Source organism: Rhinatrema bivittatum, chromosome 2, assembly GCF_901001135.1.
Source record: "Rhinatrema bivittatum chromosome 2, aRhiBiv1.1, whole genome shotgun sequence".
NCBI lineage: Eukaryota > Metazoa > Chordata > Amphibia > Gymnophiona > Rhinatrematidae > Rhinatrema > Rhinatrema bivittatum.
In genome coordinates, this window is record NC_042616.1 from 81,310,573 (window position 1) to 81,338,046 (window position 27,474).

Genomic DNA, 27,474 nt, shown 5'->3' on the forward strand with positions numbered 1-27,474 from the left:
CCTTGGCTGGCATGTACCCCTTAGACCCGGCAACCAAGGAGCTGCTGACGTGCACCCAGGTAGACGCCATAGTTAGCACAATTGTGAAGCGCACCACCATTCCGGTGGAAGGGGGGACGGCCCTCAAGGATACACATGACCGGCACATGGACGCCATTCTGAAACAAGCCTTTGAGGTGGCAGCCATGTCCCTACGAATTGCGACCTGCTGCACCATGGTGACGCGTTCCTCTTTATCACAGGCTAGGAACAACACCCCGGGAGAAGAGATGGAATCATCTCTCTTGTTCCTCACTGATGCAGCCTCCGACCTAGTCCGTATGGCAGCCAAGGGAGTGTCATCCTCAGTGGCAGCCAGGAGACAGCTCTGGCTACGTAATTGATCGGCCGACTCCTCTTCCAAGACACGTCTCACGAAAATGCCCCATTAAGGGATCCCTCCTGTTCGGCAGCGACCTTGAGAAACTGGCCAATAAATGGGGCGCCTCTCCATTGCCCCATCTACCAGAAGACAGGTCAAGGAGGAGCCAGCTCCCTTTTCCTAGACCATCCAGAGGTAGAAACTCTCAGCGCTTCAAACCTTACATGACTCGCTACCAAGCACCTCATCCGCAGGCCAGGAACCAGTCCTTTCGGACAAAGCACAACAAGAGGGGAACCGGCCTGGGTTCGGGTCCCGGCCGTACCCCGCAATGACAATCAGCCGACCCATCCGGGGGTAGCGGCCATAGGGGGCAGGCTAACCCTCTTCTACCGCAGGTGGGTCGAGATCACCTCAGACCAGTGGGTCCTCGCCATCATCTTCGGCTCCCGCCGGACAAGTTTGTGGAATCTCCTTGTTCACCCCTCAAGAGGACGGCACTAGAAGTTACCTTGCGGAGGCTCCTGTCCCTAAAAGCCATAATCCCAGTGCCTGCAGAGGAGATAAATTCTGGGCATTATTCCATTTATTTTATAGTGCCCAAGAAGGAGGGCACTTCCAGGCCCGTCCTGGACCTCAAGTCAGTCAACCGACACCTACGGGTCCCCAGCTTTCGCATGGAAACTCTGCGGACTGTCAAAAATTCAGTACAGCCAGGGGAGTTTCTCACATCCCTAGATCTGTCGGAAGCCTACTTGCATATCCCAATCCATCGGGATCACCAGCGCTACTTAACGCTTCAAAGTCCTGAACCAGCACTTCCAGTTCCGAGCTTTACCCTTCGGGTTAGCCACCGCGCCACGGACCTTTACCAAGGTCATAGTAGTAGTGGCAGCGTCCCTCCAGAAGGAAGGAATCCTCGTCTATCCCTACCTGGACGATTGGCTGATCAGGGCAAAATCACCGGAGGAGAGCCACCAGGCAACCAACAGAGTTATAGCTCTTCTGGAAAGTCTAGGATGGGTAGTAAACTTGAACAAGAGTTCCCTACAGCCTTCTCAGTCACTGGAATACCTAGGAGTCCGATTCGACACCCAGGAAGACAAGGTCAGTCTGACATCCAAGAGGAGGTCAAAGCTCCGGAATCGTCTGCAGGCCCTGCTGAGCGCCACCCGGCCCACGGCTTGGGATTACCTACAGGTCCTAGGCCTTATGGCATCCACTCTGGAGGTGATACCATGGGCGCGGGCGCATATGAGACCATTACGACGCGCCCTCCTATCTCGGTGGAGCCCACGATCACAGAACTACACCGTACACCTACCTCTACCAGCCAGAGTGCGGATTCAGATACGGTGGTGGTTGCAGCCCGGCCACATGAGCCGGTGGTCAAGAATGTCCTCCCCAACCTGGACCCTGCTCACTACAGATGCCAGCCTGAACGGATGGGGAGCACACTGCGAAGAACTCACCGCCCAAGGGCGGTGGAACAGAGAAGAGTCGGGGTGGAACATCAACCGACTAGAGGCACGGGCAGTCAGGATAGCATGCCTGCGATTTGCCCACAGACTTCGAAACAGAGCGGTCAGAGTGATGTTGGACAACGCTCCACAGTGGCATACATCAACCGACAAGGCGGAACCAGAAGCCGACAGGTATCCCTAGAAATAGCCCCCTGATGACTTGGGCGGAAGCAAATCTCCAGGACATCTCCGCCGTCCACATCGCCGGGAAGGACAACACCACGGCAGACTTCCTCAGCAGAGAAAGCCTAAGTCCGGGGGAATGGCAGCTGTCGCCCATAGCTTTCCAGATGATTGTGGATCAGTGGGGGACGCCGGGCATGGACCTACTAGCGGACAGGTCCAACGCTCAAGTACCCAGATATTTCAGCCGCAGGCGGGATCCTCTATCCCAGGGGATCGATTCTCTGGTACAGCCATGGCCTCAGGGGATCCTGCTATATGCCTTTCCTCCATGGCCCCTGCTGGGCGCCATTATACACAAGATTCAGCTGCACAGATGCCTAGTTCTTCTAGTGGCCCTGGACTGTCCAAGAAGACCCTGGTACGCAGACATGAGAAGACTACTGGCAGGGAATCCAGTACCCCTGCCTCCACACAGGGACCTGCTGCGGCAAGGTCCCATCCTCCACGAGGATCCAGCTCAATTCTCTCTTACGGTCTGGCCATTGAGAGGGCTAGACTGAAGAAAAGAGGATACTCGGGGCCGGTTATAGATAGACTCCTCCGAGCACGCAAGTTCTCCACATCACTAACATATATAAGGATCTGGAGAGTATTCAAAGCCTGGTGCGAAGCTCACGGCACCAATCCACATGCCGCTAAGGTCCCTATCATTTTGGATTTCCTGCAAGATGGACTTCAGAAGGGTCTGTCCCTCAGCTCCATCAAGGTTCAAGTGGCAGCACTATCCTGCTATGGTCCCCGGAGTGACGGCAACAGCATCGCCACACACCCAGACGTTTCACGTTTCCTGAAAGGAGTCAAACACATTCGCCCGCCACTGAAGTGGCCAGTGCCCCTGTGGAACATCAACCTAGTTTTGGAGTTCCTAGCGGGACCCGCCTTCAGACCACTTCGAGGCCTGTCCCTCCGTTTGTTAACCTTGAAGATGGTGTTCCTGCTGGCCGAATGCTCCGCACGCCGCATCTCAGAGCTACAAGCGCTGTCCTGCCGTGATCCGTTTCTCAGACTCACTCCAGAGGCTATCCATCTTCACACGGTTCCTTCCTTCTTACCCAAAGTAGTCTCACACTTCCACCTCAACCAAACCATATCCTTGCCTACCACGGAAGGTTTGAAGAAGTCGGAAGAAGGTCGAATACTACGCCATCTCGACATCGGCAGGCTGCTGTCCAGATACCTGGAAATGTCAGAAGCAGTACGAAAGACGTACCACCTGTTCGTCCTTCACAGCGGGAAGAAGCAAGGGGAAGCGGCCTCACGGGCAACCATCACCCGCTGGATCAAAGAAGTTATCAAGGCAGCCTACGTAGAAGCGGGAAAACCACCACCTCTACGGGTCAAGGCTCTCTCTACCAGAGCGCAAGCGGCCTCTTGGGCAGAAACTAGGATGCTGTCGCCTGCAGAGATATGTAAAGCGGCGACGTGGTCCTCCCTCCATACCTTCTCCAGATTCTACCGTCTGGACATCCAGGCCAGGGAGGACACAGCATTTGCGAGGGCAATCCTGAACGGACCTCGGGCAGCCTCCCACCCAGTCCGGGAGTAGCTTTTGTACATCCCACTTGTTTTGAGTCCATCTGCTACACGCTAGGAAATGTAGAGATTACTTACCTGATAATCTCGTTTTCCTTAGTGTATGCAGATGGACTCAGCATCCCGCCCGGCTGCCGGCATACATGGGGATTCACTGACTCACGGTAAGCCATGTTTTCTTATGATAGGGCATCCACCCGGCCAGGTGTCGACGCCTTCCGGTTGAGAACACTGGCGGTCTCCAGCTACTATCAATCGGTCAGGGTAATCCTGTTAATTTAATCGATCGGTCAGTTACACATATATCCATAAAGCTTTTGCAAGGAAGATTACTGAATTGCTGCACTTCCTGCGGGGGTATATGTACCCGTGCTGACGTCAGATCCATCTCCAACTGCTAGCACGAGCACACTATACCCATTTGTTTTGAGTTCATCTGCATACACTAAGGAAAACGAGATTATCAGGTAAGTAATCTCTACATTAATTCTTGGCTGGTTAAGGAGAACCTAAGCGATTGATGCTTAGGCTTGCAAAGACAACCAGGCCTTGCTACATGGGCTGCAGCCGGTGATGCTACAGAACCACATTAAACTCTTTATTGACCAAGATTTTTCTGTGTACTGTTTGGGAGTGCCGGGGTTAGGCCGGGCATTCTGAATGGAGGCATGGAGGAGTCCATAGCGGCGGTGTGCAGGAGCCGTACGGGTGGACAGAAAGGGGAATAGGAGCGGAGAGGGATTCCTAAACCCTGACGAGGCCCCCTTGAGTGCTGAGCGGAGGGGACGAGATCATTACAGTGGTATTGCACTTACACAGGCTGGTATTTAATGTATTTCCCTATGTGAATGGTTAACTGATCAAGAACATGTCTCAGGCAGGAGGCAAGGAGTCCGTACACATGTTGGAGTTACTAGGGTTTGTTATCAACTTCCCCAAGTCTCACCTCTGCCCGGCAACTCAATTGGAATTTATTGGAGCTCTACTAGACATGGCTCACATCAGAGCCTTCCTCCCGCAGCAATGAGCTGTTACCCTGATGGTCATTGTGGCAGAGATTCAGGAGCATCAGAAAGCATCAGCATGGCCACAACCATTCATGTTATCACCAGGGGATGTCTATTTGTGCAACGAGCCCAATAAACCTTCCGGTCCCAGTGGTTTTAAACCACTCAGAATCTTCAGGATTCTATCCAAGTCAGTCTGTTGCTCTGGGACTCTTTGTGCTGGTGGCAGAACAATTCCTATTTGTTGCATGGGGTTCACTTCCAAATTCCTTTAGTGCAAATTGTCCTAACCATGGATTCATCCCACCTGCACTGGGGAGCTCATGTATATGGGCTTTGCATCCAGGGGTCCTGCTTCACTTGAGAACATCAGTACCAGATAAACTTCCTAGAGTTCTGGGCGATTCAGTACACTCTGAGGACTTTCAGAGATCAGTTGTCCAACAAAATCATACAGATCCAAATGGACAACCAAGTGGCGATGTATTACATCAACAAGCAGTGAGATACAGGATACTACTTCCTGTGTCACGAAGCAGTCTAGCTGTGGGCCTGGGCAATCTCTCAGGGGATAATGCTCAAGGCTGCATATCTGGTCTATCTGGAGAACGGGGTGGCAGACAGACTGAGTCTGTCCTTTGGACCCCATGAATGATCCCTGGATCAGGGGGTAGCTATTCGGATTTTCTGCCTGTGGAGTATCCCAGAGGTGGATCTGTTTATGGCTCCCCAAAACAGAAAGTTCCCTGTCTTCTGTTTTACTTATATGGCACATGGCAAGATAGCCTTCACCCTCCGTTGGGGCCAGCGATTTCTGTATGTGTATCCTGTAGTTCCACCGATCGTGAAGACTTTGTTGAAGTTCAGGGAAGAAAAAGGGGCTATGTTCCTCATAGGCCCCCACTGACCAAGACCGATTTGGTTTCTCCTCTTTCGGAAGTTGTCCATTTGGAAACCAATGAGACTGAGGACTTCTTCAGATCTCACCACTCAGGATCAAGGGAAGTTGTGTCATTCCAATCTCCAGGCCCTTTTGCTCACCACTGGATGTTGAGAGACTGACAGTGCAACCTCTTGACCTTTCTGAAGATGTGTCTCATGTTCTTTTAGCTTCCAGAAATCCTTCCACCAGAAAGTCCTACAGATTAAAGTGGAGGAGGTTTATCATGCAGTCTGAGCAAAGAGCATTAGACCCCTTCCCCTGCTCAACACAAAAACTGATTGACTACATTCTACATCTTCCTGATGTTGTTCTTAAGACCAACTTGGTTAAGGTAAATCTTAGGCAATTGGCACATATTATTGTATAGCCTTTAGTTGTATGTTTTATGCAGGATCTGCTTCATCGGAAGTCTCCATCAGACCTCCTGTTGTGTCTTGGAGATCATAATGTGTATTATGATCTCCAGTCCACGGGTCACCACTCAAACTGCCATTCCTACCTTCAGACCCACTTCTGTGAACATGACAGGATGCTTCTGGTGGTCCTGGCTGAGCTGGATGCTCCTCAATGTGGCAAAACACTGCTGCTGCTCCTGTACTCTCTCTCTGGGCTTCTCTAGGCACACATGTGCCTGACATGCCCTGATTTAAAGGACCCTCGTTAGGAAATTCCCTGTGGTGCCCACTGATGTCCTCATAGGCTCTGGCCTATAAAAGGCCCTTGCTTCCTTCAGTCCTTGCCTTGGCAATAGGTCCACTACTTTATGTAGAGCAAGTTACCTCAGTGTCCCTGTCTGCGTTCCTGGTTTTTGTTTTTTCAATTCCTGGTCTTCTTCTTCATTGTGGTTAGTCTTCCAGTTCTTCATGTGGCCTTCATCTTGTGGTCAGTCTTCACTTCTTCTGTCTCCTTGCTGGCTTGTCTGTGCTGTTCCTTGCCTCCCTTCCTGCCTATCCATCCCATCTTCCCTTAGATGGATCTCCAGTTCTGACTTCAGCCTCCCTATATGGACTCCAAAGGGTTGTTTTGCCCAATGATCGTGGCCTCTGTCCTTCTGAGACTTCCAACTCCATGTAAGAAATCCAGAGAAACTCAAACCACCCCATATCACCTTCAGGAAAATACCCTTAAAGAACCCTACAAGCAAATACAAGAATGCTTGGGATAAAATAAGTCTGAGCATGAGAGTTTGGAATAAGAAAACAGTTGTGCCAAGAAAAAGCTTTAGTCACTTATCAATAAGAAAGAGGAAGAGATATGAATTCTACATACATGTCTTCATGCAGAAGAGGGAGCTCTTCCACGGCCTAACCACCAAGCAAAGGACACTGACCGCCCAACAGAGGGCATTCTTCCACTGCCTGATTGCCCAGCAGAGGATGCTTCTTCACAGCCAGTCAGCCCATAAAAGACCATCCCTTCACATGAGGATCTGCTTTCGTCCCCAGAATTGCATGAACTAGGAGAGAAAAACATTTGTTTGTTTATGGAAGCTGCCACTCCAACCCAGAGAACTGTTGGGACCCTAAGGAATCTTTGCTGCAGGTACCCTTGCAAACCCAAAACCTAAGGAGGGGGTTTTAATAGGTAATGAGTAAGATGAACTGAACCAAATCACGGTGAACATAGAAGATGTGGTAGGCCTCCTGATTGACAAACTGAAGAGTAGTAAATCACCTGGACTGGATGGTATACATCCCAGGGTTCTGAAGGAACTAAAAAATGAAAATTCTGATTTGTTAGTTAAAATTTGTAACCTATCATTAAAATCATCCATTGTACCAGACTGGTAGCCAATGAAGTTCTAGTACACTTGGGTTATTATGGATCCACGATAACCATTGCAAAAGCAGTCTGGCCACTGAAATTTGGCACGGACATCAATCATATGTAATTTCTAGGTGGCCCATGCTGACAACCCTACATTCAGTGAACTACAATAATCAATTTTTGACAAAACCAGTTCCTGTATCCCTGTTTTTAACTTACTGATATGGTTTATGACTCATCAGTTTACTTTTAGCTAATTGAATCTGAATTAGGAAGTAGTCTGAACTTCACAGGATTAGCCCTAAATATCCTCAGGGGACTCAAAAGGAATACTGAGACATTTCTCAGGTGTTCTCAGCATTTAGATGGCATGGAAGCCAAAGACTTTGAATCCCGGAGGAGACTCATCAGTTCTTCCCAAGCTGTTTACTACTGTGATATTGTTCTGTCAAGTTGTGAAGACTTTCTACAATTGTGTTGTGCTGTTACTGGAAGGATTCTATTGTGCTGATTATCTGGACTGAGAATAAGCTGCATCCTACTTGTTATTTATTTATTTATTTTATTTTGCATTTTTATATACCGACATTCTTGTATCAGATACAAATCATACCGGTGTACATTAAAAACAGAGTATGCAGGAAAATAGGTTTCCTAAGTCAAATACATTGAACATATTTAATAAACAAAGGATTACTAAACACTATGAAAAAGGTTAATTAACAAAGGAAAACTTAAGGGAATTAAAATAAGCGTAGCACAAAGGATTGCACGAAGGGGTGCACAAAGGGGAGTGCCCCTTTGGTGCACCCCTTCGGCACGCGACGCCTGGTGGAATGTGGCCGTTTAAGTTACCTGCAACGAATAAGTCAGGAACTGTTTTGTTGCTTTCGTCTCTAATAAAGCTATTATCGCAATATTATCCTGTGTGCGTTTGATATCAGGAAGGAGGAGGACTATTTACAGTTCATAAATTGCCTAAAGTTAGGCTGTTCTACCAAACTTTCTGCCCTTTTTTTTTAATTCAAACTTTTTTATTAACAGTTTTTAATTGAAAACACAACCAGCATTATTAAGGCCATATGCATTGACAAGAACAAACTTTAGTCTTGTTCTCCCAAGAACTGTGCCTCCCTCAGCTTGAGAAGTCTTGTAATTTCTTTTTCTGTTCCTCAAACGATTGCCACATCTTTTAAAAGGATATCTCTTCTGGTAGCTGTAAGTCTTTCCATATAGTGTACTTCACACATTTACTTGAATACCTGCAATCAAGTCTGAGCAGGCACCTTCCTCCAATTATTTATTTATTTATTTGGGATTTTTATATACCGACATTCTCGATACAAATATCAAATCAGGTCGGTTTCCATAGAACAAAACTGTCGCAGTTAAGGCGTTACAGTAAACAGATTTTCTGAACATAAGAACATAAACATCAGTTACAATAAAAACATAAGTTACAATAAACAGATTTTCTGAACTTGAGAACATAAATATTAAATATTAAATAGACAACAATAACTCGTCAAATAACGTGCATAAATGTATAAAATAGCTAGGAGTAGATGGTGAGCTCAATTGGGATATACAGGTAACAGTGAACAATGTTGATGGGCATAAATATGAGTAATGCATGAGCTAAAGAACTAATGCATCAACAAGGGAGTCTTTCAAAACAAGTGTGCTGTCCAGATAAGGCGTAATCGGGCCTTGAGGGGATATGGGCGGTCATGGAACTTATAGTGGCCTATTTTGCTCTTTGACCCTTGTCGGAGTATTCCTGCGATTCCGGAAAGGCTTGCCAGAAGAGCCACGTTTTTAGATTTTTCTTAAAAGTTATGTGACATGTTTCTTGGCGTAGATCCGGCGGTAATGAGTTCCAGAGGGTGGGCCCGGCTGTGGAGAGTGCTCGTTTTGTTAGTGAAGTTTTGATCGGGGGAGCATATAAGGAACCTTTGTAGTTGTATCTGATAGGTCTTTGTGATGTGTGAGGGCGGAGTTGCAAGTTTAGATTTAGGTGGGCGATGCCCATAATATCCTTGTGGATCATCGATAATGTCTTGAATGTGATTCTGGCTTTTATAGGTAGCCAGTGAAGGCTGTGAAGAATTGGTGTGATGTGGGCTCTTTTATTTGTGTTGGTGAGTAATCTCGCCGCAGCGTTCTGCACCATCTGTAGGGGTTTTGTAGATAAGACCGGAAGACCTAGCAGTAGAGAGTTGCAGTAGTCTAACTTAGACAGAATTATAGACTGAATTACTAGACGGAAGTCACTGAAGTGGAGGAGTGGTATCAGATTTTTGAGCCCTTGAAGTTTGAAATAACATTCTTTAGTTGTGTTGATAACGAAGGATTTAAGGTTGAATTGATTGTCAAGACGCACCCCTAAGTCTCTGACGGAAGGGGAGTGGTTAATGGGTGATTTTGCGAATTGTGTTGCGCTTTGGGAGTTGATGAGAGTATGGTTTTCATCTGGCGAGATGATGAGGATTTCTGTTTTATTTGGATTGAGTATGAGGTTCAGGCTGGATAGCAGAGTATTGATAGATTGTAAGCAATTGTTCCAGTGTGCCCAAGTTTTTTGCAGTGAATCTGTGATGGGAAGGAGGATCTGAATGTCATCAGCGAAAATATAATGCTTTAGCTTGAGGCTGGAGAGTAGGTGGCAGAGTGGAAGCAGGTAAATGTTAAAAAGAGTAGGGGAGAGAGATGATCCTTGTGGTACTCCTCGGATTGATTTAATAGGAGGTGATTCTTCGTTATTGATCTTGACTTTATAGAATCTATTCTCTAGGAACGATTGAAACCAGCTATGAGCTTCTCCTTGAATTCCTATATCGGATAGCCGCTCAAGAAGGATGGCATGGTTGACTGTGTCGAATGCGGCGGATAAGTCGAGAAGAGCGAGAAGGTATGGTTGTTTTCTTTCAAGATTGAGGAGGATGGTGTCAGATAACGATGCTAGTAGAGCTTCTGTGTTTTGCGATTTCCTGAAGCCGAACTGGAAAGGGGAGAGTATGTTGTTCTCCTCCAAGTACTCAGATGATCCTTGTGGTACTCCTCGGATTGATTTAATAGGAGGTGATTCTTCGTTATTGATCTTGACTTTATAGAATCTATTCTCTAGGAACGATTGAAACCAGCTATGAGCTTCTCCTTGAATTCCTATATCGGATAGCCACTCAAGAAGGATGGCATGGTTGACTGTGTCGAATGCGGCGGATAAGTTGAGAAGAGCGAGAAGGTATGGTTGTTTTCTTTCAAGATTGAGGAGGATGGTGTCAGATAACGATGCTAGTAGAGCTTCTGTGTTTTGCGATTTCCTGAAGCCGAACTGGAAAGGGGAGAGTATGTTGTTCTCCTCCAAGTACTCAGACAGTTGCTTGTTGACGAATCTTTCCATCACTCTTGAGATCAAGGGAAGGTTGGCGATAGGGCAGAAGTTTGCAGGGTCAGCCGTTGAAAGGTTAGGTTTTTTTAGTAAGGGTTTCAGAATGGCTATTTTGAGTTGATCTGGGACCTTTCCTTGAGTTAAAGAGCAGTTGATGATGTCTGCTAATGCTTTTGAAATGGTGTTGGGAGTCGATAGCAGAAGATTAGAGGGTATGGTATCCAGTGGATGAGAGGAAGGTTAAGCTTATTGAGAATGATTTCGATTTCCAATGATGATGGGGTCTCGAACGATGATAATCTGCATTCTTTGTTATGTGATGAGGTGCTGGGGGGCGTTGCTGTCGGCTGTTGGGTGGAGATTGGCTTAAGGAGGTTGGTGATCTTTTTATCAAAGTAGATTGCTAGTTCCGAGGCTTTGTTGGCTGCTTGTTCGTCCGGGATGATAGGTGGAGAGGGTTTTGTTAGGGATGATACAAAAGAGAATAAGGCTTTGGAGTCAAATGCGAAGTTGTGGATTTTTTTTGCAAAGAAGTCTTTTTTGGCCTTGAGGATTGCTAGTCTGTATGTGTTGAGGTGGGATTTGTAGTTTAGCTCAGTGGTTCCCAACCCTGTCCAGGGGACCCCCCAGCCAGTCGGGTTTTCAAGATATCTACACTGAATATGCATGAGAGAAAATTTGCATGTTATGGAGGCAGTGCATGCAAATGTTCTCTCATGCATATTCAGTGTGGATATCTTGAAAACCTGACTGGCTGGGGGGTCCCCAGGACAGGGTTGGGAACCACTGAATTAGCTGCTATAGGTCATTTGGATGCAAAGAAAGTTGAAAGGGAACAGCTTTTTGTATGTTTATAGAACATTACATACATACTACACATTTATAAGAAGCACATTGCTATTGTCTGCTAAGTATAGTTTGAAATAAAATCAAAGTTGGATCCTGAAAGAGACTATGTTTTGTTTAACCTCATCCATTTTTCTGTTTCTGTTTTTTTATCTTTATCTTTATTTCAGTTTTGTATTCTTATCTTCCAAAGTTATAGTTCAGTACAGGTTATACTTTAACATCCACAATAAAACATGCAACCATGATCAATAAAATTTCTTTACAAGACAACACAAAAAAAATGTAATCTTAAAAATTATTCATAAAATAACTTCACTGAAAGGCCGCCATGAAATAAAAAGCTTTAACTTTCTATTGTCTTTCTAAGTAATTTACAGTCCCATCTAATATTGTGTTTAATAATGTTTCACATCTCCAATAATATTTCTTTCCTTTTGCTAGTTTCAGTTTCCTGCTCTTTTGTATGTGTGCTGCTGTTTGCCATTTTGTGTGCATTATCTCCAAGTCCTACTGTAAGATGCTTCTTCTGTCTTTTCCTAGGCAATCGCACCTCCATGGCTAATTGTTTGGACTAAATCCTCTGAAGATTTCTTCTACTAATATTGTTTTGGATTTGTATTAGGTGCAGAGCTAAAGCTTGCACGTCCTTTTCCCTTCTTACTGTACCAAAGCATTGACCTTTTTCTTTCATTTTTTTCTTAGGATGAACTGAGTGACCTTACCATCTGTTGTCATGTGGAAGATATGAAAAATCCTCTTGTTCTAAGTCTTAGTGCAAAAGCAAAAGGGCTTCATGTCACTTACTCAGTCTTCTGTGAAAAAGAGTTTCCCAGGTAAGCAAAGGAAATATAAAAATAGCCCCTTAGTTAATCCATTTAGATTATCTGCCACTGTTTCAGATAGTATGGAAAATTAAATATGTAGCTGCTGGAGTTTGGGGACAATTTCTAGATAGTGTTACTTTTTTTCTCACAGGACAAGCAGGATGGTAGTCCTCACAAATGGGTGACATCATCAGGATGGAGCCCAATCACGGAAAACTTCTGTCAAAGTTTCCAGAACTTTGACTGGCCCCTACTGGGCATGCCCAGCATGGCACCAACCCTGCAGCCAGCAGGGGTCCCCCTTCAGTCTTCTTTTTTCCGCAAAGCAGTTGCCACGCGGTTAAGGAGCTCTTACCACATTCCTGACAGGAATTTCTTCACGGACTTCTTTAACTTTAAGTTCGCCCCACAGGGGTCCCCCCTGTCTCTAAGTTTAGTCCGCGGTACTTCGGTAAGTTTTTTGCCGTTTTTAGTCGATTACCGTCGAGTTTGGCCCGTGCGGCCTGCTGGCCGTCGACCGTCCCGTGGCTAAATTTTTGGTCACTGGCCATGGCGTCGGGGTTCCGTCGGTGCCCAGACTGTTCGCACACCATGTCCGTCACAGACCCTCATAGAGTCTGTGTAATGTGTTTAGGAAGTGAGCATGATGTCCTGACTTGCACCAAATGTGCCTTTATGACACCAAAAGGTCGCAAAGCCAGAATGGAGAAGATGGGACTCCTTTTCCATGCTCACACTCCACTGTCCATCGCATCGACGTCCTTGGAACCGGCACCGTCGAATTCGCACCATCGTCGACAACCTCCCGGTGACCGTCTGCCATCGACGTCTCCACGGCCATCGACTCCTATCCCCTCCCCTGATGATCGAGGGGATCGGAGGGAGAAGCATCGTCATCGACATCGCAAGTCTCGGACCATCGAGGAATCGAAATCATCAACCTCTGTACCGTCCGAGCCCGCACCGAAGAAGTCTTGACCATAAGTGGCACCGTCCACTCCTGTCTCTGACACCGAGGCAACCCTCACCCAATCGGGGTTTGAGAGCCGTGATTCCACCGGTGACGGTGGTCCCTCCGGCTCAGCCTCAGCCTCCCTCTTCCGCGGAGCCGGGTCTTGTTACCCCAGGTCTCCGGGAAGAACTGGACCGGCTGGTCCAGGAGGCTATCGACAAGGCGATGCAATGGTTCCAGATTCCATCAGCACCGACTCCGGCACCGAGAGTGGAACTGGTCACTGACCCGATTCCAGCAGCGCTGGCACCGCTGCTAGCCCGGATGGAAGCGCTCATGACTGCCTTTCCACCGGTGATACCTGGGTCACCAACGGCACCGATACGCTCCCCTATGGCAGCCTCATCGGGTGGAGAAACACCGTATCAAATTCCTCCTTCGGGAGTTGTGCCATCGATGCCATGTCGCCCCTCGCCACCGATACATTCTTCGAGGGCGATACACACATCAGCACCACTGATGCCTTCGATGCCGGCACCGATGCCTCCGAAGGTATTCTCGATGCCCCCGGTGATTCCTTCGAGTTTCTCGGAGCCTCAACCGGGGCCTTTGGGTATCCAACCCCCTCGTGGTCCTACAGCTCAGTTGCCTGATCCTTATGACTCCTGGGGTGATGATACCTCCACAGACACCGATGATTTGCCTTCACCACCCTCTCCTGCTGAAAGTAGAAAGTGTTCTCCCCCAGAGGACCTCTCTTTCATAAATTTTGTGAAGGAAATGTCTGAATTGGTCCCTTTTCAGCTTCAGTCTGAGCAAGATGACAGGCACCAAATGATGGAGTTACTCCAGTTTCTGGATGCCCCTAAAGTCATCACTTCCATTCCAATTCATCAGGTTTTTCTGGACCTTCTAAAAAAGAATTGGGAAACTCCTGGATCTGTTGCTCCAGTAAACAAAAAAAGCTGACTCTACTTACCTTGTACAGTCAGCACCTGGCTTTCAGAAACCTCAGCTAGACCACCACTCTGTAGTGGTAGAGTCAGCTCAAAAGAAAGCTAAAAGGGTAACGCCATATTCCTCTATACCTCCTACTAAAGAAAACAAGTTCTTAGATAGTATAGGTAGGAAAGTATACCAAGGGGCCATGCTTATTTCCAGAATAGCTTCCTATCAGCTGTACATGACCCAATACAATAGGGTCATTTTCAAGCAGATACAGGAATTCTCAGATACCCTACCAGAACAATTCCAACAACAACTTCAAACCCTAGTATCTAAGGGCTTTGAAGCTGGGAAGCATGAGATCAGAACAGCTTATGATATCTTCGATGCTTCCACTAGGGTGTCTGCTGCGGCCATCTCGGCACGATGCTGGGCTTGGCTTAAGTCTTCTGACCTCCGGCCAAAGTTCAGGACAGGCTCTCTGACCTGCCCTGTTTAGGGGATAATTTGTTTGGTGAGCAAATTCAGCAAATAGTTGCTGAATTAAAGGACCATCATGAGACCCTTAAGCAGCTCTCATTGATCCCTTCTGACTTCCCTTCTAAACAGCCATTTAAGAAGGACTCTAAAAAGTAATTCTTCTGTCCAAGGAAGTACTATCCCCCACCAACTAAATCTAGGTCAGCGAGGCCTTACGAAAAACCTCAGCCTCGCCAACCTCGAAAACAAAAACCCACAGCAGCTCCACAGCCAGGTCCTGCGTCGGGGTTTTGACTTCCAATTAGAGAGCAGATGCCTAATCCCTCTACCAAGCATACCAGTAGGAGGTTGATTAAGCCACTTTACAGAGGAATGGCATCAGATCACCACAGATCAGTGGGTGCTAGCGATAATCGCACACGGTTACCACCTAAACTTCCTAACTCTTCCCTCGGACTCTCCACCTCTGCAAGCGTGGAGACTTACCGACCACTCTGTTCTTCTAGAGCAGGAAGTTTCCCTTCTCCTCCAGTCAAACGCTATAGAACCCGTTCCTCTCTTACAACAAGGACTAGGGTTCTATTCCAGGTACTTTCTGATCCCAAAAAAGTCAGGAGGACTTAGACCAATCCTGGACCTACGGGCCCTCAACAAGTACCTTCACAGAGAGAAGTTCAAGATGGTAACCCTAGGCTTGCTTCTCCCTCTGCTGCAAAGAAAGGACTGGCTCTGCTCTCTAGACCTAAAAGACGCTTATACCCACATTGCGATAGCTCAAGCTCATCGCAAATACCTCCAGTTTCTAGTAGGCCAAAACCACTATCAATACCGAGTGCTTCCTTTTGGCCTAGCATCCACACCACGAGTTTTCACCAAATGTCTCGTAGTGGTTGCAGCGTTCCTCAGGAAGGAAGGCGTCCATGTCTACCCCTACTTGGACGATTGGTTGATCAGGGCCACAACCCAGCAAAATCGCTCGGTCTTCCCTGACCCTGACTATTCAAACTCTAATTTCTCTAGGGTTTCTTGTCAATTACGAGAAATCCTACTTAGTCCCATCTCAAACCTTATCCTTCATTGGGGCAGACTTGGACACCTTACAGGCAAAAGCCTTCCTTCCTCATCAATGACTCCAAACCCTTGTGTCCCTAGCTTGCCAGCTGCAGTCTCAACGCACAGCAACAACTCGTCAATTTCTAATTCTGCTGGGACACATGGCTTCTTCAGTTTATGTGACTCCAATGGCCCGTCTGGCCATGAGAGTCACGCAATGGACTCTGAAATCACAATGGATTCAAGCCACTCGGCCTTTGTCGACCATTGTCCGCATCACCAACGCACTCCGTCTGTCTCTTGCCTGGTGGAAAAATCAATCCAACCTCCTACAGGGCTTGCCCTTTCACCCACCAGATCCTCAAATAATTCTCACCACCGACGCTTCCAACGTCGGCTGGGGAGCCCATGTAAACGGTCTACAAACTCAAGGATTCTGGTCTCCAGAGGAAGCCAAACATCAGATAAATTTCCTGGAGCTTCGAGCAATGCGATATGCTCTCAGAGCCTTTCAAGATTGCCTATCAAATCACATCATCTTGATTCAGACAGACAACCAGGTGGCCATGTGGTACATCAACAAACAGGGAGGCACAGGCTCCTTCCTTCTCTGTCAGGAAGCTGCGCAGATTTGGACAGAAGCCCTCTCCCGGTCGATGTACCTCTGGGCCACCTACTTGCCGGGGGTGGACAATGTCTTGGCAGACAAACTGAGTCGTGTCTTCCAACCACATGAGTGGTCGCTCAATCCATTGGTAGCGACATCTCTTTTCCAGCAATGGGGTTATCCCTACATAGACCTCTTTGCGTCCCCTCAGAACTACAAAGTGGACAATTACTGCTCTCTCATTCGGAGCCAGGACTCTCGGCCCAGAGATGCATTCTCCCTAACATGGACAACCGGTCTGCTGTATGCATTCCCTCCACTTCCTCTTCTGTCGAGGACTCTCGTGAAGCTATGTCAGGACAAGGGAACCATGATCCTGATAGCACCACACTGGCCACGCCAAGTATGGTTTCCCATACTTCAGGATCTCTCCATCCACAGGTACATTCCCTTGGGAACGGACCCGCATCTGATCACTCAAAACAACGGATGCCTCCTCCATCCCAACCTCCAAGCCTTGTCCCTGACGGCATGGATGTTGAAAGGTTAATCCTACAACCACTTAACCTTTCGGATTCAGTTTCTCGTGTCCTGATCGCTTCACGAAAGCCTTCCACAAGAAAATCTTATTCCTATAAATGGAAAAGGTACACATCATGGTTCACTTCTCAGTCCCTTGATCCTTTTTCCTGTCCAATCCCTAAATTCTTGGATTATCTTTGGCATTTATCAGAATGCCAAAGATTTACCTCTTCCATAAGAATGCATGTCAGTGCGGTAGCCGCCTTCCATAAAGGAATCGGGAATGTCCCGATTTCGGTACAACCCCTTGTCACACGGTTTCTTAAAGGCTTGCTCCACATCAAGCCACCTTTACGTCCTCCGGCCCCTTCTTGGGACCTTAATCTGGTTCTTGGTCGGCTTATGAAACCACCTTTCGAACCTCTTCACTCCTGTGACCTAAAATACCTCACATGGAAAGTGTTATTCCTTTTAGCTGTCACTTCTGCTCGCAGAGTTAGTGAGTTACAGGCCCTAGTCACCTATCTGCCTTACACTAAACTCCTGCAGGACCGGGTGGTACTCCGCACTTACCCTAAGTTTTTACCTAAGGTAGTTTCGGAGTTTCATATTAATCAATCCATCATACTACCTACCTTCTTTCCCAGGCCCCATTCCAATCCAGGGGAACAGGCTCTGCATACCCTCAACTGTAAACGGGCTCTAGCATTCTATCTAGACCGTACAGTTGCCCACAGGAAGAGTACTCAATTATTTGTCTCTTTCCATCCCAACAAGTTAGGGCAACCTGTGGGTAAGCAGGCTCTTTCCTCCTGGTTGGTGGACTGCATTCCTTTTCAAGACCGTGTTAAAGCACACTCTGTGAGGGCCATGGCGACTTCAGTAGCACACCTTCGCTCGGTGCCGCTTCCTGACATCTGCAGGGCTGCCACCTGGAGTTCTCTCCATACATTTACAGCCCACTACTGCCTGGACAAAGCCGGAAGACAGGATTCCATCTTCGGCCAATCTGTCCTGCGTAACCTTTTTCCAACATGACGTACCAACACCCTTCCGCCTACCCGGTGGGGTGCGGATGTCCTTCCCAAATTCCACCCCAGTTGTTGTGCCTGTTGCACGCCGTTGGGTACATTTGGTGCACATTCAGACATCCTCAGCTCGGTACTCACCCATTTGTGAGGACTACCATCCTGTTTGTCCTGTGAGAAAGCAAATGTTGCTTACCTGATGTAACAGGTGTTCTCACAGGACAGCAGGGTGTTAGTCCTCACGAAACCCGCCCGCCACCCCGCGGTGTTGGGTTAGCTTTCTTATTTAATTTTTCGGCACTGCCTGTAGCTTTGAAACAAGACTGAAGGGGGACCCCTGCTGGCTTCAGGGTTGGTGCCATGCTGGGCATGCCCAGTAGGGGCCAGTCAAAGTTCTGGAAACTTTGACAGAAGTTTTCCGTGATTGGGCTCCATCCTGATGATGTCACCCATTTGTGAGGACTAACATCCTGCTGTCCTGTGAGAACACCTGTTACATCAGGTAAGCAACATTTGCTATATGTGAATTTTGCTCCATGACTCAAAGAGAAAGTACAAGCATACTTTTCCTGTGAAACTTGCTTGCTGACTTTTGCTCCAGCTTTATGTCTAGGTAAATGTTTCATTGAAAATTAATGTGCATAGATTTGAAAATACAGTCTACACACAATTAGATAAATTCTCAAAAGAGTTATGCATGTAAATGTAACATACAAATGTAGCAATTTTCAAAAATCATTTATCCGCATTGGGTCAGGTCTTTAAACCTGCGCGCGGGCGTAGATTTGTTCGTGCAACCTGGCGCGAACAAATCTACACCCGATTTTATAACATGCGCGCGCTGCCGCGCACATGTTATAAAATCTAGGGTCGGCACACGCAAGAGGGTGCACAATTGTGCAACTTGCGCACGCCGAGCCATGCAGCCTTCCTCCGTTCCCTCCGAGGCCGCTCTGAAATCAGAGTGGCCTCGGAGGGAACTTTCCTTCTACCTCCCGCACCTTCCCCTCCCTTCCCCTATCTAACCCGCCCCCCAGCCCTATCTAAAACACCCTCCTGACTTTATTCGGGAAAGTTACGCCTGCCCAGAGGCGTAACCTGCGCACGCCGACCAGCTGCCGGCGCGTCATCCCCCGGCACGGCAGCTGTTCCGGAGGACTTGGTCCCGCCCCCGGGCCAGCGCCCCGTCCCCGGAACGCCCCTTTATCGAAGTCCCGGGACATACGCGCATCCCGGGGCTTGCGCACACCGCCGAGCCTATGCAAGATAGGCTCGGCGTGCGCAGAGGCAGCTTGGGGCAGCTTTTCGGGGGTTACGCGTGTATGTTACACGCGTAACCCTTTTTAATAATCTGCCCCATAAAGTGCACTTAACATAGTTGAATCCTATTGACAATTCAATAGCCTATATTGCAACTATTTTCAAAAACCCACTTACACACGTAAAGTGCATTTACACATGTAAAACCCAGTTTTAAGTGTGTAAATGCTTTTGAAAATCAAGCCCACTATGAGAGAGTTTGAAAGTTGTTTGAGGTTTGTTGCTTGGTTAGGAAGATCTCAGCAAGAGAAGGAATTATAACTTAGAATTCCTGCAAGGGGGATTGGATAAGGTTTTGCCCTTAACTCCCTAAAGTTGCAGGTAGTGGCTATTGCCTGTTACAGAGGCCAGCTGATGGACAGATCCATATTGTCTTATTTGGATGTTTCTAGTTTTTTTGAGAGTCAGTACCTGCTTGGAATCTGAATTTGGCATACCTAGTTGATCATCCATTTGAGCCTCAGAGAGGTTTGCTTAAGCTGCTTACTCTTAAGGCAGTGTTTTTAAGTAGCAGTCTGTTCCACCAAACGAATTTAGGAACTTCAGGCTTTGTGGTGTAAGCAGCCCTTTTTTTGTTTTTTTTCCAACAAGATGGTAAAAACCTGCATGACTCCTTTGTTCTTCCCTAAGGGGGTTTTGCCCTTTTCATCTTAACTGAATGATATGTCTCCCTTCCTTGCAAAGTTCACTAATATTTCAGAATCTCGGAGCATCACTTTGTTTTGTTTAATGGTTTTAGAAAGGGTGGAGCGGCTTTGAAGGCTTAGATAGCTTTTTAATTAAAGAAGTGATGGAGTGGCTTACATATCCAAGGGATTGCCACTGCCCAAGAAATGGAGGGTTTACTCTACCAGGGTGCAGGCAGCTTCATGGGCAGAGCTTAGCATGGTGTCACCTTTGGAGGTCCATGTCTTCCTGGCATATTTCTTTGAAGCATTGTTATCTTGACATTCAAGCTAGGGAAGGGGCTTCCTTTGGTTCAGAAGTCTTGAGAGTAGATTTGGCAGTGTCCCACCCAGTAAAAGGATAGCTTGCATATATCCCATGCATCTGGTCTAGTCTGGCTGGATGAACAGGAAAGAAAACTTAATTCGTACCTGGAAATTTCTTTTCCTTGAGCCCATGCATCTAGACCAGTCCAGGACCCTCCCTAGTCTGCCAAGTGTATTGTTCTCCTGATTTCATTTTCAGAATAACTGCTTGGTGTATTAGTCAGCACGATGGATATTAAGATAATAAACCTTAACAAGGAATGCAGGATATGTCTGTTTTGTTTCTTGTTTTCTTTTTTTTGTTCTTCCTTAGAAGCCCTCTGTTTTTTTTCATTGAGGGTGAGGGAAATGTTTAGCTTGTTACATAGAATACTGGCAGACTGAAGTCAGCACTGGAGTCTATATAGGGTGGCATCAGCAAGCCTGTTAGTCTCAGTTGCCATCTACTGGTTTGGAAGTATAAATCCATGCATCTGGACTGGTCTAGATGCATGGATTTATGCATTAAATTATCAAGTAAGAATTGATTTCTCCATTTTTCCCATGGATGCAAAATGGGAAAAGTCCTTAAATACATCCAGTCCCTTGTTTAAAGAAGAAATTGTTTTCTAAATGTAAAGGGAATTAGGCCTTTCCCCCTAGTAATTATGAGGGATATTCTGGTAAAGAGTGATAAGAGGATCTTTCCACCACAGGGTAGGTCAAAGAGATTAAAGCTATAGAAAGGGGACTCCATGAAACCTGAAAAACATACATTTTTGAGGGAGCCTGTGAGAGGTAGCTAAGGAATTGCACTCTGCCTTGGGCCTCAATAGTGGAGCAAGCAGGGGAGTAGCTTGCTTGTCACGGCGGTTACTACCCCAAATCAAATAAGCCTGATACTTTACTTTTAATGCACATCCAGCATAGCTCTCTGCTTCAACGGCAGAGAGAATGAAGAAAAGATGATTTATATTCAGCATCAACCAACAAGGAATGAATTACATAGTCTGGGTAAACAAATAAGCATGGGTGTAGCTTGCTTGTTACGGGGGCTACTACCCCAAATCAATTAAGCATGATACTTTACTTGGAATACATATCCAGCGCAGCTCACTGCTTCAACAACAAGGGGGAATGAAGTAAAGAGGATTTATATTCAGACAACCAACAAGGACTGAATTGCACAGGCAGGGTAAACAAACGGGAGTAGCTTGTTTATTACGGCGGTTACTACCCCAAACCAATTAGCTAGATACTTCACTTAGATGCGGCTCCAGCACTGCTGTCTGCATCGATAGTGGGGGTGGAAGGGAATTGGAACCAAAAAGTTACCAATAAGGGCCCTGACCTCAGCGGTCAGAGTAACAGTTAAATATGAAAACAAATAGGTGTGAAAGCTTGCTGGGCAGACTGTATGGGCCGTTTGGTCTTCTTCTGCAGTCACTTCTATGTTTCTATATGTTTCTATAAGAGAGGGGTGTTCTATTTTGCCTTAAGTGGCAGGCTAACACAAGAAAATTCAAAACATTAGACTTGAGGAGAGGATTGATCTTGTCAAGCCTACCATATGTGAATAATTTTAGGGAGAAGAGGAGGATTCTTTAATATTTCATTGGGGTTTGACACAAAATAATTCTTTTGGGGAATAATAAGACATTCCTGTTCATACCCCAGATCAGCCCAGACAAGTGGGTTTATGCATCCCTACAGCAGATGGAGGCAGAGAACAAAAGCTTTTGTTGATTTTTCTCTTAAATAAACAAAAGCTAGGCAGTCTTGAGCGAAAGCAAAATAAACTTTATTGACAGGAGGAGTAAAGGAGCAAAAATAATCAGCTCAGAAAGGAACGAAGCACACAAAGGTTTCTGAGGGATGGAGATCTGTCCAGCTATGCTACCCAAAGTTAGCAAAAACAGATGTCAGTCAATCTGCTCTTTGTTTCTGACATATCTTTATACTGTTTCTTTTACTTGCCCTCACATTCTTCCTTCGCTCTTATTCTTCGTTTTCTTCTCCTGACATGCCTACCACAGTACTTGGTTTATACATGTTTCCCGGCACATATTCCAGGAACTTTATTAACATAAACAGGGGTTTGTGCATGCAGGCAGTTACTCTTTATTTTTTAGCAAGGTAGTTTCAGGTAACTTCATTACCTTCTTACTGGGCTTTTTATTATTCCTCACTTTGAGGCACTGCTAAATAACCGAGAATAGCACCTGCAGTCCCTCAGTATTTCTCTGTCTCCAGCAGATGGTAGAGGTGCAAACCTGCAGTCTGTTAGTTAAGAAAAAAAATTAAAAGATAGTACAGATTAGAGAAGTTTAAGGAAAAGAAGATTGGAGCTCCCATAGGTGTTAGGTACCTTCGTGGGCCATCCCTCTGATTGAGCAGGAGAATGGATATCCCTGGCCAGGCTTGACCCTTGATTCCAGGGGTAGGGAAAGCCGGGTGTCCTGGTTCCCTCGCTCCCCCTTAGGGCCTTCCACCCAAGCCGACCTATTGCAGCATCCTGGAGCCCCAGAAGCAGAAGAGTATACCTTTGTGTCTTTTCCTCTTAGGGTCTTGGGAGGCTGGGTGCCTTTAAGGGCTGTCTATGAGTGTGTTTTCCCCTTCTTGCAGCTGTGTTGGCTTGGCATCGGGGTGAGGAGACACTTGCACGGCTCGTGCTGTCCGTTCGGCACCCAGAGCCGGGGCAGCAGTGCAGCTGCAGCTGCTTATATTTTCTCCTTCTCAGTTTATTTTTAGCGATGAGTTGCGCCGCGCGCACCATGCTGTCTTCCACTGAGTGCAGGGAATCCTGTCGGGCCTGCGGGGGGAAGGGCTCTTGCCTCAACTCGGACCATCTCTGCCCTGGCTGTATCTCTGGAGGTGAGGGAGCCTCAACACAAACTTCTAGGGACAGATGCTGCACTCTGTGCAGGAGGCCTGGGGGGAGGGGGGGCAAAGAGATGGAGGCCATTTTGGCTCCACGTGGCAGGAGTCCTGCCTTGGATGAGGAAGGTACGGACTCCCCTCCCCTGCTCTCTCCTGTGCTTCAGGGATCAGATGGGAGCGGAGATTTGTAAGCAAGCCTGGGAAAGGACTCTGCCCCCTCAGACCAAGGGACCCATGACGTATTTTCCATGAATTTTGTTTTGCTAATACATGAGGCCTAACTCTCCAGGCAGGAGCTGGAGGCTAAGCGGCCAGCCTCTCAGCCGACCCAGGGTGGAGTTAAGAAGCCTCAGGCTGAGGCACCTCTCAGGAAGGGGGTATTTTGTGTCTGTTGGGTCTGGAGCGAATTCCTAGTGATGATGTTTCCTCTGAGGACTCTGATGGCACTGATCCACTGGGCGATGATCCACAGGATCCGCAAGTGGACCAGGGTGCTGGTTATGGCACGGATCTAGGGCCTGGGCCACTGGGGGACCCAGATGCAGACGAAGTCCCTATGGCAGAAGGGGATGACCCTAGGGTAGTTAGGTTGTTCCACAAGTATGAATTGCGGCCTCTCATCTCTCAGGTTCTGGAAGAACTGGGGATTAAGGTGACACAAGAGGACTCTGATACAGAAAGGGTAAACCCAGTGATGGAGGACTGCATGGAACGCTGAGGACTTTCCCCTTGCCAAAGTAGGTGAAGAAGCTGATTGACCGGGAGTGGGATTCCCCAAAAGCTGGATTGAAGGTGGCCAGTAATATGGCCAGGTTGTACCCCCTGCTGGAGAGTAGGGATGTACATTCGTTTCATTCGTTTAATTCATTCCATACGTTTCCCATTACATGTCAATTAGATGTGCATTCGTTTCATATGTTTCATACGTTTCTTATTAAATGCTTGTATAGGAAACGTATGAAACGAATGCACATCCCTACTGGAGAGCACCTTGGAGCTGTGGAAACTGCCAAAGTTGGATGCGACAGTGTCATCAGTGACGAAGAAAATGACCATTCCATGGCAGGGTCAGCAGCCTTGAAGGATGTCCAGGACCGGAAGCTGGAGATCCTGTTGAAGAGGCTGTTTGAGGTCTTGGCTCTGAGTCTTAGGGCTGCAGTCTGTGCCAGTCTTATACAGAGAGCTTATATGTGCTGGGTGCAGGAGAAGGCCGGAGGTACCCTTGCGACTGCTGGCCAGGATGCTCGGTTGGAAGCAGGAGTGGCTTATGTGGCAGATGCTCCCTATGATATACTTTACACTTTGACTAGGAATATGGTGTCGAATGGAGGCTCCTGTGGCTACACAATTGGTCGGCGGATGTTTGGTTGAAGGCACAACTTGCAAATCGTGCTTTCAAGGGACAGATTGTTTGGAGAAGACCTGGAAAAGCTGATGAAGCATCTGGCAGAATCTAAGGGGAATAGGTTGCCTGAGGATAAGAAGGGGCACTAAAAAGATCTTTCTGCCTCGCTCTCGCTTCTGTGAGATGAGGATTTCGTTACAGCAGAAGTTCTTCCAGTTCTTCACCTTTTGGGGAAGGGGGAGTCTCTTCCGAAGGGATAGGCTCCACCTTAACCAGGGTGGAACCAGACTGCTGGCACTAACCTTTAAAAAGGAGATAGAGCAGCTTTTAAACTAGAACAAAGGGAAAAGCCGACAGTCGCTCAGCAGCGCATGGTTCGGAGAGAGATATCTTCAAAGGATACCTATGATGCATTAGAATTAGGGCATCCCGACAGTGAGGTTCCAATAATAAGAAAAGTAGTCCAAGCGCCTGACACTAAAAACTCACCTGAGCTAAAAAATTCTAACTTATCCCTATCAATTAAAAAGCAAAATGAAAATACAAACAAAAAACAAACTTTGAAATGTTTGTATGCTAATGCCAGAAGTCTAAGAAGTAAGATGGGAGAATTAGAATGTATAGCAGTGAATGATGACATAACTTAATTTGCATCTCAGAGACATGGTGGAAGGAGGATAACCAATGGGACAGTGCTATACCGGGGTACAAATTATATCACAATGACACCTGGGAGGCAGTGTAGCGCTTTATGTCCAGGATGGCATAGAGTCCAACAGGATAAACATCCTGCATAAGACTAAATGCAAAATTGAATCTTTATGGGTAGAAATCCCTTGTGTGTCGGGGAAGACTTTAGTGATAGGAGTATACTACCGTCCACCTGGTCAAGATGGTGAGACGGACAGTAAAATGCAAAGAGAAATTAGGAAAGCTAACCAAATTGGTAGTGTGGTAATAATGGGAGACTTCAATTACCACATAGTACAAAAAGTGCAGATAAATTGTCAATCCTGACAAAGGACTCAAAGCAGGTTTCAAAAGTGAAATGAGTTTTTATTAATTCATTAGGCAACTCCACTGGTTTATATCGCAGAAAGCTTTACGGCGTCCCCCTTTATGGCGCTCCCTGTCAAAATTAAGCACATCAGCTGTCAGTATTTCGTATGTGAATCCCTGCTGGCGTGCCCTCCCGATGCAGCCCTAGGCGAAACACGGGACCGTGTCGGGGGACGCCGTAAAGCTTTCTGCGATATAAACCAGTGGAGTTGCCTAATGAATTAATAAAAACTCATTTCACTTTTGAAACCTGCTTTGAGTCCTTTGTCAGGATTGACAATTTATCTGCACTTTTTGTACTATGTGATATTGCTTCAAAGTGCAGCCTGCTCTCGCATAGACTTCAATTACCCCAATATTGACTGGGTAAATGTATCATCGGGACACGCTAGAGAAATAAAGTTCCTAGATGGAATAAATGATAGCTTTATGGAGCAATTGGTTCAGGAACCAACGAGAGGGAGCAATTTTAGATCTAATTCTCAGTGGAGCACAGGATTTGGTGAGAGAGGTAATGGTGGTGGGGCCCCTTGGCAATAGTGATCATAATATGATCAAATTTGAATTAATGACTGGAAGAGGAACAGTATGCAAATCCACGGCTCTTGTGCTAAACTTTCAAAAGGGAAACTTTGATAAAATGAGAAAAATTGTTAGAAAAAAGCTGAAAGGAGCAGCTACAAAGGTAAAAAGTGTGCAAGAGGTGTGGTCATTGTTTAAAAAAATACCATTCTAGAAGCACAGTCCAAATGTATTCCACACATTAAGAAAGGTGGAAAGAAAGCAAAACGATTACCGGCATGGTTAAAAAGGGAGGTGAAAGAAGCTATTTTAGCCAAAAGATCTTCATTCAAAAATTGGAAGAAGGATCCAACAGAAGAAAATAGGATAATGCATAAACGTTGGCAAGTTAAATGTAAGACATTGATAAGACAGGCTAAGAGAGAATTTGAAAAGAAGTTGGCCGTAGAGACAAAAACTCACAGTAAAAACTTTTTCAAATATATCTGAAGCAGAAAGCCTGTGAGGGAGTCAGTTGGACCGTTAGATGATTGAGGGGTTAAAGGGGCACTTAGAGAAGATAAGGCCATCGCAGAAAGATTAAATGATTTCTTTTCTTCGGTGTTTACTGAAGAGGATGTTGGGGAGGTACCCGTACTGGAGAAGGTTTTCATGGGTAATGATTCAGATGGACTGAATCACATCACGGTGAACCTAGAAGATGTGGTAGACCTGATTGACAAACTGAAGAGTAGTAAATCACCTGGACCGAATGGTACACACCCCAGAGTTCTGAAGAAACTAAAAAATGAAATTTCAGACCTATTAGTAAAAATTTGTAACCTATCATTAAAATCATCCTTTGTACCTGAAGACTGGAGGATAGCTAATGTAACCCCAATATTTAAAAAGGGCTCCAGAGGCGATCCGGGAAACTACAGACCGGTTAGCCTGACTTCAGTGCCAGGAAAAAAAGTGGAAAGTGTTCTAAACATCAAAATCACAGAACATATAGAAAGACATGGTTTAATGGAACAAAGTCAGCATGGCTTTACCCAGTGCAAGTCTTGCCTCCAAATCTGCTTCACTTTTTTGAAGGAGTTAATAAACATGTGGATTAAGGTGAACCGGTAGATGTAGTATACTTGGATTTTCAGAAGGCGTTTGACAAAGTTCCTCATGAGAGGCTTCTAGGAAAAGTAAAACGTCATGGGATAGGTGGCAATGTCCTTTCATGGATTGCAAACTGGCTAAAAGACAGGAAACAGAGAGTAGGATTAAATGGACAATTTTCTCAGTGGAAGGGAGTGGGCAGTGGAGTGCCTCAGGGATCTGTATTGGGACCCTTAATTTTCAATATATTTATAAATGATCTGGAAAGAAATACGACGAGTGAGATAATCAAATTTGCAGATGATACAAAATTG

General features: G+C 46.5%; 1 protein-coding gene across 1 annotated transcript in view; it reads left to right on the forward strand.

Moving 5' to 3' along the window:
• Positions 1 to 27,474, forward strand: part of DLEC1 (DLEC1 cilia and flagella associated protein) — a 778,557-nt gene that overhangs the window by 500,424 nt on the left and 250,659 nt on the right. Inside the window, exon 26 of the mRNA XM_029587026.1 lies at positions 12,263 to 12,393. Coding sequence (XP_029442886.1) covers positions 12,263 to 12,393 — 131 coding nt within the window. The remainder of the gene's footprint in view (positions 1 to 12,262; positions 12,394 to 27,474) is intronic.